The sequence below is a fragment of the Falco naumanni genome, chromosome 4 (assembly GCF_017639655.2).
Source record: "Falco naumanni isolate bFalNau1 chromosome 4, bFalNau1.pat, whole genome shotgun sequence".
In the NCBI taxonomy this organism is placed as follows: domain Eukaryota; kingdom Metazoa; phylum Chordata; class Aves; order Falconiformes; family Falconidae; genus Falco; species Falco naumanni.
In genome coordinates, this window is record NC_054057.1 from 42,291,201 (window position 1) to 42,306,309 (window position 15,109).

The following is a 15,109-nucleotide window of genomic DNA, read 5'->3' on the forward strand; positions in this document are numbered from 1 at the left end:
AGATCTGACATTATTTTATAGCGCGTATTAAACGCCATTCTCTCTTTTCTTCTACCACATCATTTAGCATGAACATCTTTTTCCCTCCGGCGAACTTAGCCAGATTTTGACGGGGACGATTATGTCATAGCGGGAAACAACCTGAAAATCCTTCTTCTGGTTATAATGTGCTACTTCAAACATCCGCAGCAGACACAGTAAAGTTTTTCAAACGATCTGGAAAACTATACACGGAATAGCACGTTATCGCTGTTTACCCTTACGCGAACTGTCATACCCACGAACAGGGGAATGATCATTTTCAAAAGAAAGCAACACCTTTCTTTTTCCTCTCTTTTTTTTTTTTGTTTTTTTTTTTTTTTCATACCCCCCATCCCCCCACCCCCCGCCCATGCAGTTTACTAGATAATATTTCTGGGTTTGCTATTGTCTCGGGCCGTTTACCCCCGAATCCCGGGAATACAAAAGCATCGCGAGTAAATATAAAACATATGTTCGCACAGGTTATGTGGCAGCTTTAACACTCGCAGCCCCATTCACACGCATCTCCACAAGCGCACAAAGGCTCTGGAAGCCCCAGCAAAGGCGCTGCTCCCGGGGCGGCAGCCGCTGCTGGGGCGGGAGGTGGTCCCGGGGAGCGGGGGCTCTGCTCCGGGAGCTGAACCGGGCGGCCGGGGAGGGTGTCCCCCGTCCGAGCCGTGCCCCGGTGGGCCAAGAGGCGGCTCGCCGGCCCCGCCGCTCCGCCGGGCGCTGCCGGTGCGGGGGCCCCGCGCTTCGTCGCCAGCTACGGCTTTTCCAAGGCTCTGTTTGTTTGTTAGTTTGTTTATTTTTGCCCGGGAAGGTAGAGAAAGGGGAATGACAGAATGAAATATCATACAAAGATGTGAAGTGACCCGAGTGGCAGCTGAAGGCGAGGGTTTAGCCGGGACGTGTTTCCCGGCTAAACTCCCCGCTGCTCTTTGGGGAAAACCAAACGCAGGTTGGCGGAAACATCCCGGTTTGAGGGAAACGGACTGTACAGCCCTATCTAGCTGCTCCGACACTACCAATCATCCTGGAAAAGCTGCGAGCTCCAGTACCGGCGAAGAGGGAGCCGTGCAGCTGACACGTTTGCAATTCAACCCCGAACCTGAAAGGCAGTTTGGAGAATCGCCGGGCTCCGAGGGACAGGGCTGGGGCTGCGCGGCCCCTCCGCGGCTCGGCCCCGCCGGGAGACCCGCGACGTCCTCTGTCTGCAGAAGGGGCGAGCGCAGAGGGGAAATCAACAGATGTGGGCTGTACAGAAATCCGTGAAACAAGTGCTTTAAACCCAGGGGGATTTCTCCTAATAGCGAAATCAGAGGGGGAGAGATTTCAGGAAAGAGAATAGCCCAATATAAGTTTCTAGAGTGGAATTTACATTTCATCGCGATTTGTATTTTATAATATGCAGGCACGTGCGCTAGGGAGGCGTTTCGGTGAAACGGCGTTTATGTTGCAGCGGCGGGGAAGTCCCCGCATCGCGGTTACTCTGGCTGCCGGGAGCAGCGGCGTGCCTCCCCCCGCCACCGGGGGCCGGGACGTGGAGTCTGGGGAAGTTCACTGCGGCACCCCTGTCTTCTACACACACACCCGCCCCATCCGGGACAGGGGGAGAAGGGGCTGGAGGTGCTGGCTCCTGTTTATTTGTCTAAGGGGGACGGCGGCGAGCGAGGCCGAGGGCCGCACTGTATCGCGGCGCTGCCGGGGCGTCCCCCGCCCCCCTGGCCGGGCAGACGCGCCCCTCGGCGGGGCAGGGGCACCCCGGGCTGCCGGCCGGGGCGTTGCAGGGCAGGCGGGCGGTGCGGCCGCTAACAAAGGCGGGGAGCGGCTCCTGCACGTGTGCGCGGCCACGGCGAGCCCGCGGGCTCGGCCCTACGCCGGGAGAGCCGGACGGGCCCGCCGCGGCGTTGCTCAGCGCCGCTGCTGCGCGGGCAGGCAGGCCTGGAGAGGGGGTCACCTCCGTGCCGGGGTCTGCTCCGAGAGGACGAAGATGCAGCCGCGCTCGGTGCCGGGGCTGCCTGCCGGGCGTCCATTTTAGTGCGGCCGCCGCACGCCACGGCCCCCGCGCAGCTCCGCGGCCCGACCCGGCCCCTCCGCTCACCCGGGCACCGCCGCCCAAAGGTCACCGCGGCTGGTGCCGGCTTTTCGCTACGGGCCACATTAGCGGAGCGGCCATTTACTGCCCCTCGATTGCACCGGAGACCGGGTTAGCCCATAAAGCCATTCACACTCAACAATGGGGATTTTCTCAACAATTAACAAGAAACAACATAATAAAGCCATTTACAAAGCCCTCGCTATTTACTATAAATTAGCCACTCTTTAAGAGACCAGTGCGTAATTTCACACGCTTTACAGCTCCGACTGCATTTTAGACGCAAGAGCAAAGAGCCCTGTTGCACTTTATGCGATGACCCCGCTCCCCGTCCCCTCCCCGGGCCGGCTCCGCGGGGGCGGAGGGCACAGGACCTCCGCCGAGCCCCCAAGTCTCCCCCGGCGCCCCCAAGCCTCCTCCGGCGCCGGGCCCCTCCGGCGGATCCCTGGCCGCCTCCCCGCCGCGGCCCGGGGCCGCCCTCGCTGCCCCCTCACCGGGCAGCTGCCCCGAGGAACCACCGCGGGCTTCCTCCCGTGGCTCTTCCCCGGCCGCGGCCCCCCGCGCACGGCGAGGGCAGGGCGGGAGGCGGCGGGGCTGGGGCCGCGCCACAGGAGAGACCGGGAAGATGGACGCCCCAGCGGAGGAGCCGGAGGGGGGTGCAGTGTGGGAGCCGCGGCCCCGCCGAGAGGCCGCTTTGAAGTACGGGAGCCCCCGGGGGCCCCGCGGGCAGCCGCGCCTCCCCCGTCCAACCGCGGGGAGCCGCTCCGGGAGCGGGGGAGCCGGGCCAGGGTGCCAGGGGAAGCTGTGTGGCGCCGGGCAAGATGGCGGCCCGAGGCGCGCAGTCCCCCGGGCCCGCCGCGCAGGGGCGGCCCCGCTGCCGAGCAGGCCCGCCGCTCGAGGGCCGCCGCTGCTCCTGCTCCCCGGCTTAGCTCCCTTCATTTTTTTAGTCTCCCTCTCCTCCTTTTTTTTTTTTTTTTTTTTTTATTTTTAATTTCCAGGCGTTGGCTGGCGAGGCAGCGCAGCGGCGGCCGGCGGAGGCAGCGCGCCGCGCAGAGCAGGGCCGGCGGCGGGGCTCCCGCCGGCCTCCCCCCTGTTTACAAACACAGCTGTTGGCGTATATTTGCAATGCTAAGGATAAAGCCACCAGCAGCGAGGAGCAAACGAGAGATGGTGCGGGAGAGGGGTCCTCGGCATCTGGAAAGGACAGGGCGCCTTGTTTTTGAAACTGTCAATTCTCTCAACCCCTATTGTGAGCGCTTCATGCAAAACATCTCGGGCCTTTTAAAGCGGGGGCTTGTGAGGCCGCCTCGGAGTGAAAGGGAGAGGGGGAGAGAGAGGGGCCTAAGGCACGGCAAATAATTATATCAGCGCAGTGAAAAAATGCAACGTGGAAGGCCTGAGCCCGGTTAGCGGTCCCTTCCCGGCGGGTTCGGGGCAGGCCGTGGCGCGGCCCAGCCAGCCCCGGCCGCCTGCAGCCCCGGCCCCGCGCAGCGGTGGCTCTCAGGCCCACACTTTCTTTAAGCGCGGTTGCAGCGCTAAGTACCAGGGGAATGGGGGGTGTCTGCACGCACGACTTCAGCAAGGTAGATCCCAATGCCTCCCTCCTTATTTTGCTAGCCAGGCCTTTTCCTTTTCAGGCGCTTGCCTTCCTTTTGTACTTCCAAGCTGACCAAATAGATCCCAGGATGCGCCATGACATACTCTTTCCAGCAATCCTCTTAACCATAAAAACCACAATTAACAAGGTTATCCGTGTTTCATGTTCTTTAACATACAGCATATGTAGAATACTTCCTTGCAGATTACTGCTGTGTGTCAAAAATGCCGCTTTTTTACCCTTTCCGACTCACACTCACATGTGTAAACAAACACAAACATGATAGCATTGCTCTCATTTCTGTAGAAACTTTAATTTATTGGCAACTAAATCTATTAAAGGAAAAAGGATCAGAGACCATGTAAAAAAAATCACCATGTGAATTGATTGAACAGCAAACTTCATACAACAGCTACCACTATTTTGCATTATTGCTAGTAGTGGCATTTTAAATAAACCAGTAAAGAGATTATCCCACTGTAGTCAAGTAAGTGTAAGTTATAGAACAATCACTTCTTAAAGTAAATTGTTGTAAACAGAAAGTTACATCTTTTAAGGCAATATACCTCGTTGCTGAAGGCATTACACGTGTTCCCTTTTTAATGCTCTAAAGAATTAAACATAGTCCAAAACTTTCTTTTGTCTTCCATCTGGCAGCAGAAATCTTCCCAGAAAATTTACCAGTGAACTGTACTTGTGGCAAATACCTATGGAGTATAGTCCATAAAGTATACACACTTCCCTTGATTGCTTTTTCCTCTAGAAAATTCTGTTGATTTTTGCGTACACCAGGAATTGGAAAATGGAGGCAATGCATTACTAATACATTTTAAGTTTTTTCTCCTGTAAACATTGCAGCGAAAATGGTAACCTGTCTCACTTGAAAAGCCTTTGTGTTTCCTCGTTATCAGGACTTACCTTTATGGGAGAAAATCGATTATTTTTACATAACTCAATGACATGACTTTATATGATTAAAGTATGAAATGATAATGACCTCTACTCGCAATAATAATTACAATGCCGTCAGAAACAGTTACCAAACTACCAGAATTGGAAAGAGTACCTTCCCCCATCCCCTCTTTTTTTTCTTCTTCCCCACAGTGAGTTACTGTACCTGGCTAATTTCTCCAACGGTAGTAAAAACACGAATGTCCTTGTTAGTGGCTTGCACTAAACTAAGGTGTACACGTGTGAAAATTATTTGGCTGTTTAACTTCTTGCCTTTTGATGTTGCCTGCATGGAGGGGAGCCCAGCACAGCCTGCTGGGCATGCCTGGTGGGTGCCAGTCCTGGGGTGCTCCCTGCCCCACTCCTGTTCCCAGGCCTGCAGCTCCCGGGCTGCTGGTGGGGCTGGGCGCCATATTTCACGTCCTCAACTCTGCAGAGCCTATTTGGTATAAATTTATGCTTATTCCTTCCCCTCCCCCCCTCCCAGGATTATTTCAGGAACCTGAAAAGGCACCTCTGTATTTTACAATTCCTGGCCACATCAGCATATCTCTAATTGGAAGTAAACAGGGTCAGGGAATGGAGTTACTTTGAAAGTGATACATTGTTTAATTGACAAGGCAAAATTTTAGGTTTCAAGTTTGCATATTGCACCTTTGTAGCTTTTGGGTTTGGCTTTTCTTTTCTCTGTTTTTTTTTTTTTTTTTTTTTTTTTGTAAAGAGAAGACCTTTGTCAAGCAGACACGGCTTTCTAACAGAGCAGGGGGCTTTCCTGAGCAGTACATTTTGTACATATTTACAGTTCTCTGGAAATAAGGCTGTAATCTGTGCAGCTCTAAACATACGAATGTAAACGTTCATCTCAGAACAACTTCAGTAAGCAGATTTTTCATGACCGTCGTAATTTCAGCGGAACGGTTAAGTATGCAATGCACCTTTTGCAATTGGCAGTTTAAAGTGATGTGTGTGCGTGTGTGTGTGCGTGTGCATGCGGGGGGAAGGGTAACTCCACTGAAAGGCAATTGTTTACTCTTTCTAAATATATTTGGCTGCAGGTATTCTTAGACTAAGACTTTTACAATGAGAGGAAAACTCCGGTGTGGATATAGTAAACAGAGTTGAAATCAGTTAGTGACTGCTTGGAATATTTAGAGACAGGAGGGGTTGGGAGAGGGCATCACAAAAGGCAGGAATTAAAAAATTGAAACCCAGGCAGTGGATTGCCAGCAGAAATGTTGACTTTGAGTCACACAGTAAACATTACATTGTTGCTTTGTTTTCCTTTTTTGATTTACGATAAATTATTCTCCCGGGATTGATCGATGAGTGGAATCCTTAAAATTTAATTTGGGAATGATCTAGTATAAATAAAATGCTAATCCAAAGAAAGAAACCAGCAATTATTCATCCTAAACTCTGCTGATTCAGCAACTCAATTATAACTGCCTTTCTTAAGCTGCAAACTTTTCAGGCTGTTTTCAGAGTTGCTGTACCCGTCCTCCCCCCGCAAGAGAGACCCTCTCCCGTCCTTAGCTCTGCCTCCACCTCGGCCTCCAGCCTTTCTCTCCCCCCCCCCCCCCCTTCCCTTTCTTTTCCGGGGGTGTGGGGGGGGGAGGGAGGGAAACAGTTAACCTCTTGAAGCGTATTTCCTCCAAATAAAAACAGTGAACTTACAAACGGAGAGGAAACCATGGATAACTCTGCAATAATTCAAAGTGTATGGAATCAGGATTTTTTTTTAAACAGTGTTTTTAATTGAAAATAAAGCTAAAGCATGCTTTTCAACAGTGCAAATTTCCATAATTTTGATTTACTGCTTCCATCATCACAATATATTATACCAGCATGTCTTACCGAGGGCTAGACTCTAGAAGTCTGCCTGTTCGACTATTTCGATATTAAGTGCAAATATAGATAATTGCCTCTGATTGTCACGTGCAGTAAAAATGTTTCTGCTACATAGAGAGGATGGCATGGCAAAAAAAAACCACGACAACAAATGTAAAGAGATAAGGATAGAACCGGGAAGTGTAACACGGTTGAAACGCCTGAGTTTTGGTGCCAAAAAGCTATGAATAACATGGTCTTCTCATTTTGTGTATTCTTTCCACTTATGGCCTCTCATTTCACTTTCTGTGTTGTATTTACTGCTTTGCTATTTCCTCCAGCCAGCGTGAGGGGCTGGACCATAAATTGTACTGCTAGCCGGGCAAATATTTCAGTTGCTTTGCAAGTTTGTAAGGGGCATGTTCAGACCACAACTTAAGTATGACATTAGTGGGTAACAGTAACCTTATTTAAGACCTCTGGGTGAAACAAAAAGGCTTCCCAATTGCAAAGAGTGGCTGTTCAAGTAAAAAGACACCCTTCTACCAAAAATAGAATTCCACATTTATTTACTGGTTTCAGATGAGGCAGCTTTTCCCAGCGCTGGGGTCGCAGGCGGACCCCAGCCTTTCCAAACCAGAGAAAAAGAAGTTAAGTGCAACTGCTCTTCGAAAAAGACACCCCTGCACCCGAAAACAAAGCTCCCGAAAAGTAGGCTGCTGCCACATTGAATTATAGTGAACCCTTACTGTGCAACCATGTAACTTAACAAACTTTAACTGAATTAACAGTTAGACTTCCATTTTTGAAATCTAGTGCATAAATTTAATGGCTCATTCTAATATTTATTATTCAACCTTTTGACATTTATTTGCAGCAGTTGAATTGAGGTACTGGTGCATTATTAGCATTCAAACAGTAAAGTGTTCCAGCTCTACCATAATAACTGAGTTTAACTTGAGTCTTTAGCCTGAAGTACTCTGTGGAATGTAACCCAAAAAAAAAAAAAAAAACCACCGAAAAAAACCCAACCAAATGCAACAGGAAAAAAAACCCAACAACCAAAACAAACCAAAAAGCCACTGTTTGGTAAAGAAAATAGTAATCCGGTTTCTGTCTTCACAATGTGATAAAGCAGGATTCCAAAAGTGTGTATAGCATTAATGGGCTTGTACAAACCATCCTGCAGAGTTTAAAAAACGTAAGAAAGTTAAAGGTGGTTCAAGAAAATATTTTCCAAACTATTTTATTAATTAAATTTCCTGAATTTGTGGCTAGGTGGAAGAGGTATTGCAGAACCGCCCAGCTGCCATTTCCATACAGGATGGGCCTTGTGAGGTGGTTGGGAATCCTTAGTGGTGTTTAAGGAATAAGCTGGCAACAAATCCCCATCATTGCCAATAATTAGTGATGGTGGACAGGGAAAATTTGCCATGAAATTAAATGGCCTTTTCACTGCTGATGCTACATTGCTGGCTACCCTTTTGCGTCTATTGTTAACTGTAAAATCATCCAGTGTTCCTTCATGTGTCTCGATTTTACCTGTAGGACGTGGGCTTCGAGCTGATTTCAAATTTGGTTTGACTGGAGGAGTCTGCAGTACAGGTCGCTTTCCCAAAACCAGTGTCCTGTAATTTTTTCTCACCCTTGCTCCAAATTTATACTCCCCATCCTCAGGTTTTGGAGTACCTAAAGTGCATGAGAGGACCTGACTCTGAGTCAGCGGGTTTAAGGAAGTGGTTTCTTTCTCAGTGCATGCAGAATCTTCCTTGGCTGTTAATAAAGCGTCCTGGTTATTACTCTCAGTCACACCGTAAAACTCATCCTTAGTATCATTGCACTCACACTTTAGCTTATGTGTTGTAAGATCAGGCTCATACTCGTCGTTCGCACTGCTGTCCTCTATTTTGATTTTAATGCTGTGCAGGAATGGCAATGCCTTATTGCCTGTATCAGTGCACTGGAGCTCAGCTGCTGCTGCTGCCCCTGGAGAAGCAGCATCCTCCTCAGGATCAGTTTGTAAAGAGGGCAAATCCGTGGCAAATTCAATACAATGAGGGATTTTGGAATCTTTCTCTGAATTTGCTGCCGCTGATGAAGAATCATTATTTAAGAACCTAGCAGCTATTGTATTGTTATCTGCACGGTGTGTAGTAGTTGCTTGAAGGCATTTCCTTGCCTCTCTGAGTATTCTTTGTTGTGGAAATGCATTGTTTGTCTTTGGGCTAGGTGAAGAGGCCCCCTTTGCAACACAGTTAATTGTTAGGTCAGTACTCTTGGCATTATTGGAAAATTCAGAGTGTGGGAATGTGATCTCGGATACCCTGTCATCTCTTATCTCCGCGAAGCAGCTCCCCAGGCCGCCGGAGCAGCGCAGCGCCGGGGCGGTGGGAGCCCAGCCGGGGCGGCCCCACTCCTCCGGCAGCTCCGGCTTGACTCCGCCGGGAGCGCCGCGGAGGGCGGGCGGCCCGCCGGGCTCCGCCGGGGCCGCGGCCGGGGCCGGGGCCGGGGGGCGGGGGGCGGCGGCGGCCGCCAGATGGTACAAGAAGTTGGCGTGGACCACGCCGGGCGGGCTGCAGAAGCTGGTGCGCCTGAAGCGGATGCTCTGCACCGAGACCTGGCTGGAGACCGAGCTGGAGTCGGAGTCCGAGGTGCTGTCCTCCTCCTCCTCCTCCTCTTCCTCCTCCTCTTCCTCCTCCTCCTCCTCCGAGCTGACCTCGCTGGAGTCCGAGGCGCCGCTGCCCTCCTCGTCCTCCTCCTCCTCCTCGTCCTCCTCCTCCTCCGAGCTGCCCTCGCTGGAGCTGGAGAGGCTGGAGCCGCAGTCCGAGTCGTGGGCGGCGCGGCCGGAGCAGCAGCTGGACTCCGAGTCGCTGCTGCCGCTCTCGGGGAAGGCGGGCGGCGGCGGCCCGAAGCCGCGGGGCAGCGGCAGCCGCGGGGCGCCGCGGGGCCGGCAGGGCCTCGGCGCGGCCAGGGGCCGGCGGGCGCCGCCGGGGGGGGCCCAGCGCGACGGCGGCGGCGGCCGCCCCGTGGCGGCGGCGGCGGCAGCGGGCGGGCGGGGGCGGGGGGCCGGCGGCCGGGAGCCGCGGCCGGGCTGCGGCGGCGGGCGGGGGGCGGGCTGCGGGCGGGCGGCGGGCGCGGAGGGACGCGCAGTTGCCCACCGCCGGCGCCGTTTCATAGTTTACGGGGGGTTTGCAAGGCGCCCGAGCGATTTCTGGGTAGCTGTGGCCAGTGTATTTACTAAAAATGTGAGGTAGATGAGAGGCCGGTAGCAAGGCTGTGTCCCCCGGACGCAGGGCTTTCCTCCGGACGGGCAGCAGGGGCCGAGGAGAGTCATTCAATCCCAGCCAAAGTTTGTTCTCCTTCCAGAAGCCGGAGAAGGGGTCGGTGGGTGCGAGCTCCGGCCGGAGGTCGGTGGGTGACAGCGCCCGGCTGATTTTCCTCCGTTTCGTCTTAAGAACCCGTTCGGTTTTGCAGGATGTGTACAGGGCTTCCACGTCCTCTCTGGAGATCAGGGTGCATTTGGCGGCGTGGAAAGCGATGGAGTTGATGGCTTTGAGTTTTCTCAACTCCTCCAGGTCGCAGTGATGCTTTTTTACTTTTAAATGATCCATTCGCTTGTGCACGGTAGTTCGCGGGATGTTTTTGAGTAGGTCTGTAAAAACCTGGGAGAGTGCAAACATTTGCTTTCCTTTAATGATGAGGTAGCCGAGCCTCACGCCATCCACCTCTTCAAAACCCGACTTCAGGTCTCCCATTTCGTGAATTAAATTATTCCCAGCATTTGCAGAGAGAGAGAGAGAGATGAGGAAAAAAAAAAGGGGGAAAAAAAAAGAAAAAAGAAAAAGCCACACACACACAATCCTCAGCCAGATGCTGTATTTGTCTCAAGGCATCCTGCTAATAAAATATAACAAAGGCTGTTATTCCTGGTGAATGAAGTGCCAAACTTTAGACAAAATTAAAAAAATAAATTAAAAAAATACCGTGAGGCTACAATCAATATATAATCTTAAAAAACAGGTTTGCCAAAGTGTTTCTCTAAGTTGCTGCTGAAGATCAGTACCTGTTCCCTTTCATTCCCTGCTTTTCCATTGGAAACTATGATAATGGAATGTGAAGGGAGGAAGAGAAAAGAAATGCAGCTGCTATTCCCGCCGCTGCTTTAGCTACAAATAAAATGACAGAGTGAAGTGAGCTCGTCCGGAGACACCTTCATCAATTAATTCCCCTAAAGCCAACGCTGATTGGACACTCCTGACAGGTGATGCAATAAAAATTGATATTCCACCCCTTCCCCCAAAAAATCTCCCACTAATTAGCATACCCTTATACTGCCACCTCCCCTCCCAAAGTAAATAATACAGTTAGTATATAAATCTTTCTATTAAACAATCCGAGCTCAAACACACTCAGACCTCTCAGACTTCCTGGTCGCTAGCTTCCGAGGAAGGATTTGTATGATTTTTTCCCTATCGTTTCGTGTATTTTTAGCCTGTTTTGGACAAACGTTGCTCTTTTGTGCATGCTGTGAATTTAAAGGACATAAGTCTGATCGTAGCGATGGAAAATCCTTCGGTAACGTAGCCGCTTTAAACTAGCATTTTATTCTGCATTGTGTGGAAAATGAAGCTTAGCGAAAACGTGCAGAACAGCCTGCTATTTCCCTTTCTGAGGCTCCAAAGTTAAATGCTCGGTTGTTAACGAGAGGGAATACTTACATTTTCGAGTTTCTCTTGATTTTCCTCTTCTGCTTAATTAGCTTTTTACAGCCGGGGACTAAGGTTATTTTGCTGCCTGAATATCACGGGTTCCTGCACCGTGATACTGTACCACTTTTAACTGAAATTCTGCCTGTAATATTGCGGGAGGGGGGGAGGAGGACGTGAGCTCACGTCAGACCCATAACAAAGCATAGATAAGCCAGAAATGTATACACTTTTCACGATTAACCATGCTGGATCACGAGCTGGAATGTCCTATAGTCCCAGAGCCCACGTCAGGATTCCTGCGTGCTGATTGCTTCCAGCAGAGAAAGGAGAATCTAAAATATCCAAGGTGCTTCCAAGAGCCTTTACGTAATAACAAAAAAGTGCTGGCACACACAATGTACGATATTGCAAGGGGCTAGGATGCTTCTAGCTCGCAGTTCGCATATTCCGCTTGGGGTAGTCCTGCCGCAGCTTTTTGATGTTCCATTTATAGCAGCCCCTTAAAATCAATTGGAAGAAGCAGGACGAAGGTTTAACCTCTTCTTAGGAACGTTAAATTATTCGAACGTCAGGAACGAGGATTTCGCAAATGTTCCGATAGCTGCATGCCTCTCCCTTGTCACGTTAAAGTGATGCTTGCGGTTCGCACGTTAGGCGTTGCAAAAAAAAAAAAAAAAAAAATCACCAATCTCTGCCGTGCATCCAGTGTTCCGCTGGATACAAACACGAGCACTTTTATGTATCACTGCACCTCCAGAATTAGACATATCCGCCAAATTAACGAGACATCTCATATTTCTGGGATTTAGCAAAAAATTGACGGAGAAAAAAAAAAATCTTCAATCCCAAACGTCAATATCCACTCCGCGTATTGGCAATATGGTGCGTGGAGTTCGTGTTATCCCGTCAGGTACAGCTAAAGTCAAGCGCATAATCGCTCTGTAAAAACGCGGTTTTGCATGGCAAGGCGAAATGCAGGCGAGCCCTCGATTTTGCAGGAATTCTAGAGAGAAGTGGGAATTTGGAGAAGTGCATCCGGGAATGGAGGAAGTCTGTTCAAGGGAGCCTCTAACTCGGAGGGCTGAGATTTGAAAAGTCAGCCCTGGACTCTACTGTTGCTCTCAGCGCAGATGCAATCGCCGCTGTTCAACTTAATCCATGTGTACGCGGACGGCGATGCCTACTTCTCCCCTTTGAAACCCGGGGATAGTATTCCCATCCGAGAAAGCAGAGCTACAGCACGTTACATTTTGTCCCTCGAATTAGAAAAGGATCATTGAGTGGATCTCGTGATATTTCAGCCTTTAAACGTAACCGAGAGCAGCAGTGAACAATGCCTCGGCTCAGCTCAGACCATCCGCGGAGTTCGCCTTCCCTCGCCTCGCATCTGGATCCCCAGCCTCGCCCGTGCGAGAGGCACCCTCGCCTATGCTGAAGCTGAAAGCAAAGTTTCGAGAGAAAACAGCTGCTGGCGCTAAAAAGAAATCATCGCAGTCTTTCTAGCGCTAGAGACAATAAGGTCGTTTAAAAATTCCTCCTGAGGTACTTATATGCCGCCAACACCCCCACCCCCTCCCCACTGCTCTCCTCCCCCTGCTTTAAGGTTAAGGCTACGGAGTCAACAGTAAAGGCAGAGTAAACTCCGAGAAAGCTGCTCAGAAGACGCCACCAACGCGACCGATGGGCTGAAAAGTCCTTTATTCGCCAGGTGGCCCGGCGGGGCCGCGCTCCCGTGCGAGCCCACGCGTGCGCTGGCGCGCGGGGAGCCACGGGCACCCGCCCCCACGCGCTGCCGCGGGCAGCCCGGCCGCGCGGCTCGGCAGCTGCCTCCCCAAAGCGGCATTTTCGGTGGCTCCGCGCCGGCGCTGCCGAACGCCCCAGAGTAGTGACGGCCCCTCGGCAGAGCCCGGTTTGTCGAAAGGTGCAGCCATGAGCACCGGGGTCGAGGCAGAGCCCGGTGTCGACGGGGAGAACCCCCGCAGCAGCCTGCGCATCCCCGCGCGTACTTACACGCACTTTCGGCTGCGTATCTTTCTCCGCATCTCACGCGGAGACGTCTGTTTCTCTACTTCTCCACCGTTTGTTTTGGGGGGTTTTGCGTGCCCTTTCCCTTGGCCATCAGCACACGGTGTGTATCCGGGGTCGTCTTCGAGCAGGGCTGGGGGGAGATCCTGATAAAGAGCCGGCGGAGGCCCCTTGCACACGCACACGTACATTAAAGGCAGGGGACTTGAAAATGGATTTGCACGCACACAGGGGATTGCGATCAATAGCCACCAACATTTACGGCTTAGATTGTTAATGTGAAAGCTGGTCAAAAGAATGAAAATGAAAAATTAAAGGTCTCTGGTATCAATGACGTGAAAAGTTATGTGATAATTTACTTACTGGGAGTCAGGGTGTGTGCCCGCGTGTTCATGTGTCTGTGTGTACGTCGTGCATGTGTGTGCAGACCCAGATGTATATGTGGCCATCTCTCAAAAGCAAGGGAGTTTCTTTGTTAATTTTGTGGACTGTGTCACCCTCGCTGGTGATCAAAGATGAACATGATTAAAGGGATGGAGGTTCGTCTCACATTTCTTAAGATAAGGACGGCCAGAGATGCCAGGTTTTGCCAAATACATACACATGCAACTACAGAGAGTTGTGTGTATAGGCGCACACACACACAGAGACTATCAATCAAATGTGCTCCTTTTCACGTTGAGTAGCGTGCAATCTGCAATCCACACTCTATAGTCAGTAGTATTTCAGTCTTGAAGCTGTCTGGCCGAAGGATAAACCTCATTAGAAAAGAAAAAGCAAAATAATATTCATAATACCTCGCTGTGGACCTATTCCCATTTATTGGAAATCATACAGTTTCATTTTTGTAAACTTGTGCTGAAATATATATGCTCGCGGGGAAGCGCTTAACCACGCCGTTCCAGAAAGAAAATGTGTGTAACATTTAAAATACTCCTTTTACGTGATGTTTTGATTTATTTTCATAGTATGATTATGTTTAAATGCCAGTGCAATTCAGCCTGACCTCTTCCTTCTGCAATGAAGTAATGCACACACCATTTACAGTCTTTTAAACGTTTCGTTGGGAAATGCAGCAGTGATGTCCACCACCAGTTGTACTAATGGCAAGAATTCTTTTAAAAATCTTCGGGAAAACCTAGGAGGTCATGTGCATTTTCACACTAGGATTGCCACATTATTGGAGTATTATTATTATTTATTATTATTTGTTAAGTACTGGACCATGTCTTCAGGTATTGACAAGCATTAAATAAAGCTTTGCTTTCATGACGCTGGGCAGAAATATATATTTCAAATGAGAACTTGTTTTCCAAAGCTATACCTTATTTTTAGATATTGCTGGGCATATTTTGCTCAAGGAGGACACAGATAGAAAGCAGCTAGAGGCTATCACAAAGAGTCCAGTAACGTAAATATAATAGGGTCAAAGAACAGTATAATAGGATCCTTCTGCTATTTAAAAGTCAGCTAAATGTGACTGTAATACCTAAAATTTGCCGTAAATTCTAGTACGACAACAAATCAGAATGTATAACTAAATCTTCTAAAACTGTAGGACAAAGAAATGCCAACCACAGGTCTAAAAAAAATAAATCATAATCTGGCTAACACTCTTATGCCTAGGAGTTTCAGGGTTGGTTTTTTCCTTCCTCCCCCCCGCCCCTCTCCCTCCACCCACCCCACCCCCCCACCCCCCCCCCGTAAACAAAGCAGCGATGCAGAGTTCTGCTTAAATGCTTTTTAAGTCGTGTTTTTTGCCGTGGGGGCTAGGGTGTCACTTGCACTCTAGAATTCTGTGCAATTTATAATCACCACGAGCTAAGACTATTTCTTGAGTTTGATACCCCTGGTAGTTTTAAAATACTTTTTAGCAGGACTTTC

General features: G+C 50.2%; 1 protein-coding gene across 1 annotated transcript; it reads right to left on the reverse strand.

Annotated features, from left to right (window-relative positions):
• Positions 1-7,335: 7,335 nt before the first annotated feature.
• SKIDA1 (SKI/DACH domain containing 1) lies at positions 7,336-14,881 on the reverse strand. Its single transcript, XM_040592535.1, is given in 2 exon segments — positions 7,336-9,486; positions 9,488-14,881. Coding segments are annotated over 2 exon segments (2,505 nt in total). The 5' UTR covers positions 10,247-14,881; the 3' UTR covers positions 7,336-7,740.
• Between the last annotated feature and the right edge of the window lie 228 nt (positions 14,882-15,109).